We start from the raw sequence: 3,105 nt of genomic DNA, 5'->3' as shown, positions 1-3,105 counted from the left end.
AAAAAAATTTTTTAAAAAAATTTTATTTAAAAAAAAAAAAAAAAAAAAAAAAAACAGAGACAATTTAATAAACATAAAAACTCCATGCTCAAATTTAAGGCCCATTTGTTTCATATACTCAAACTCAAATCATAGATTCTCCTACAGTGTTTTTCTCTCACAAAAAATTTAAATTTCAAACGTCAGAATTAAGAATCATGGTTTGAGTATACCTTTCAAATGGGCCCTTAGTACTCTTACGCGCCAAGGGCAAAATGCAAATGTTTTTAATTTGGTTTAAAAAAAAAAAAACAAAAAAGAAAAAAAGACAAACCAGATTATATCATGTTGGTCAATATGATTTGAGACTGAAGTTGAATAGAAGAGTAAAATGATTGCTCACCAAGAAGATATTTTTCAAACTCCATAAGTTGTGAGATGAAACCAGAATTAGGAGATGCTATTGGCCGTTTGCTCTTTACATGTTCCAGGGCTTCAGACAAGCTCATTCCATGTTTTTTCATCAGATATGCAACAACAACAGTCACACTGCAAGAAAAGACAAGCATCAAAGTTAAGTTTGGGATTGCCATTCCCAAACTCCAAATGTAAAAGAGAGAAAACAAATGAAGAAAAACCTATGACTCTAATCATTTATATTTTGAACCTCAAATGACTATCAAATATGATTGAAATTCTTCTATGAAAGAGACAACCAATAATGTAAATACTAAACCATGAGACTTCTCAATGTAAATAAGTGAAATATCCAGAAAGCTAATTGACCTAGATCGAGAGGGAATATTCACCTTCTAGATTTTCCTACAATACAATGAACCAACACAGCTCCTCCTGATCTTTTCGCTTCATCGATAAAATTGCAACACTCATCAAAGTACTGCTTTATATCGGCATCTTGGCTATCTGGAACTACCTCAATTTTCAAAGAATACCATCAAATCACAAATAAAGTTTCAGTCTTGAATCTTAACTTGAAACAAAAACTACCACTAAAATCAACAACTTACTATAAGAGATTGTTTGTGCAGAAGATTCTTACCATTTATGACCTTATAGAAAAATTCATTTGGATATAGAGGTTTAATATAATTAGCCACGGTCAGAATGTGTGTGATATTTAATTTTTTCAGCTCCTCTTTGTTTCTTGCAGCTTTTAAGGAGCCTAGAAAGAGACCCTGAACAAGAAAGGAAAGAACTAGAAACTCAAATTAACAAGTTATCAAGAAAAAATCAAAATAATAACAACAAAAAACAATAAGAAATTGCTATGAAGTTAGACGGTTATGTACCTCTTCAATTTTTGATGGAAGATTATCCCTATTAAAACGTCTTGACATAGCCATAACTCGCTCTAGAGCCGAGAACTGTTCCCTCAAGGTTTCATCCGCCAAATCCATTTGTAGTCAAACTTTCTAGACCAAGAATTAACTTAATCAGAAAACTTATTTTCAGCAAAAACTTGATGTACAGACATTTTGATTCTGCACTTCTCCTGAAAATTCTTTTCCACATTGTTAGACTCGTCTATTTATAAGCTAAACTGTCTCAAATCGAGAATCAGAAGTACAAACAAAATCCGGCAACTTCAAAAATAGGAAACAACAAAAGAGAAAATATAGAAATGGGAAACTAATTAAAATTCGATCCAAAAGTTGTTTAAAAAAAAACACTAATTCAACTCATTCCCAATATATCATATACTCAAATTTTCAAGAAAATATTGCAGAAGCACAAGGATCATTCAGCCAAAAGCACATAAATATACACATTAAATGACAAGAAAAAGAATTACATATATTGGGAAAGTCTGAACAAAAGGGGGGAAAATAAAGAGGAATTAGGTTAACGAAATCAATCAACCTTTCACGGTTACTACAATGAATGAGTAGAGAATTCTCAAGGTATTTCACAAATATTGAAAGAATTATAGAATTTACAAACAAAAAAACCAAATAGGAACTTAAAAAGGATGAAAACCCACAAAGAACAACGAAAATTCAGCCAATGCACATAACAATCATGGAAAATTAAATATTGTTTGAAAAGAAATCACCTTGGAGAGTTTAAAGAAGCTCTGAACGAAAAGGAAAGAAGAAAAGGGGAAAAAATAAAAATAAAAAATTGGGTCAAAGATCCAACCAATATCTCAACTATTACTGAATCTCGGGATTCGAAATTGATTAAGAATATCGCAGATATTGAAAGCATTATAAAAGATTCAGAGATTTCAAGAGAAAAAAGGAAGGAATAATACCGAGGAAGTTGAAAGAGTAGGAACGAGAGTATCAAGTGAAAACAGAGTCTTTGGCTCTTTGGCGATTTCTCGCGTTCGGTTTCTCTGAAAATGATGAGCTCGTCGCGGGAAATTTTCTATTCCGTTCACGATCAATTTCTCTCCCTCTCTCTCTCCCTCCTAATTTATATTTTATTGAGATAAATTTTCAAATTCATTTACTATGATAAAAATAATGGTGTTTCTGCGGTAGAATTTTTTGGCTTGGATATTGTTAAAATCACGTTAAATTTTTTTAAAAAAAAAAAAAAAAAAAAAAAAAACAGTTTTTATACATATTTAACCTGAAAGTAATAATCTTTTTTCGTTTGATTAGAGAAAGTCCGTAAAAATCGATAAAATTGACAAACTTTTAAGGATAAATTACACTTGTGTCCTTTAAACTATTGACGAGTTAAAAAATTCTCCCCAACTTTTAAAAATAGTAAATTTTTTTCATGAATAATTCTCCATTAGTACGCTTTCCCATTAGCCGCCTCATCTCTTAAATTTTAAACAATAAGTGTCACATTTCTCGCACTGACTCTTATTGTTAGGGTAAATAAGTAATTTAGAGCAAATACTAAAATCCATTCCATAATACTTAAAATCTTCTCATCGTCTTCGGCATCGGCGAAGATGATCCCGCCGGAGCTCCAACCCCGCTCCTTTCGTCCTTACATCTCCTCCTCAGTCAGCGCTCATTCATTCTCTTACACCCCCTCCTTCAACAATTTCTCCTTCGATCCAACCCCTAACCCCTCCGATGTCGACCCTTCTGTTGGTTTCCGAATCGAATTCGGATGCGGAAGCGTGGGGATAACGAATCAAGT

The 3,105-nt window shown here is 32.3% G+C and overlaps 1 protein-coding gene across 1 annotated transcript; it reads right to left on the bottom strand.

Moving 5' to 3' along the window:
- Positions 1 to 317: 317 nt before the first annotated feature.
- LOC21393333 (dual specificity protein phosphatase 1) lies at positions 318 to 2,395 on the bottom strand. The gene is made up of 5 exons (XM_024170129.1): positions 2,255 to 2,395; positions 1,290 to 1,412; positions 1,040 to 1,175; positions 789 to 909; positions 318 to 528 (listed from the first exon to the last, which is right to left on the bottom strand). Exons 2-5 carry the CDS (start codon positions 1,395 to 1,397, stop codon positions 318 to 320), a joined length of 576 nt encoding a protein of 191 aa, XP_024025897.1. The 5' UTR covers positions 1,398 to 1,412; positions 2,255 to 2,395.
- Between the last annotated feature and the right edge of the window lie 710 nt (positions 2,396 to 3,105).

The sequence above is a fragment of the Morus notabilis genome, unplaced genomic scaffold (assembly GCF_000414095.1).
Source record: "Morus notabilis unplaced genomic scaffold, ASM41409v2 Scaffold605, whole genome shotgun sequence".
NCBI classification, from domain to species: domain Eukaryota; kingdom Viridiplantae; phylum Streptophyta; class Magnoliopsida; order Rosales; family Moraceae; genus Morus; species Morus notabilis.
This window is presented reverse-complemented; position numbering and strand designations above follow the sequence as displayed.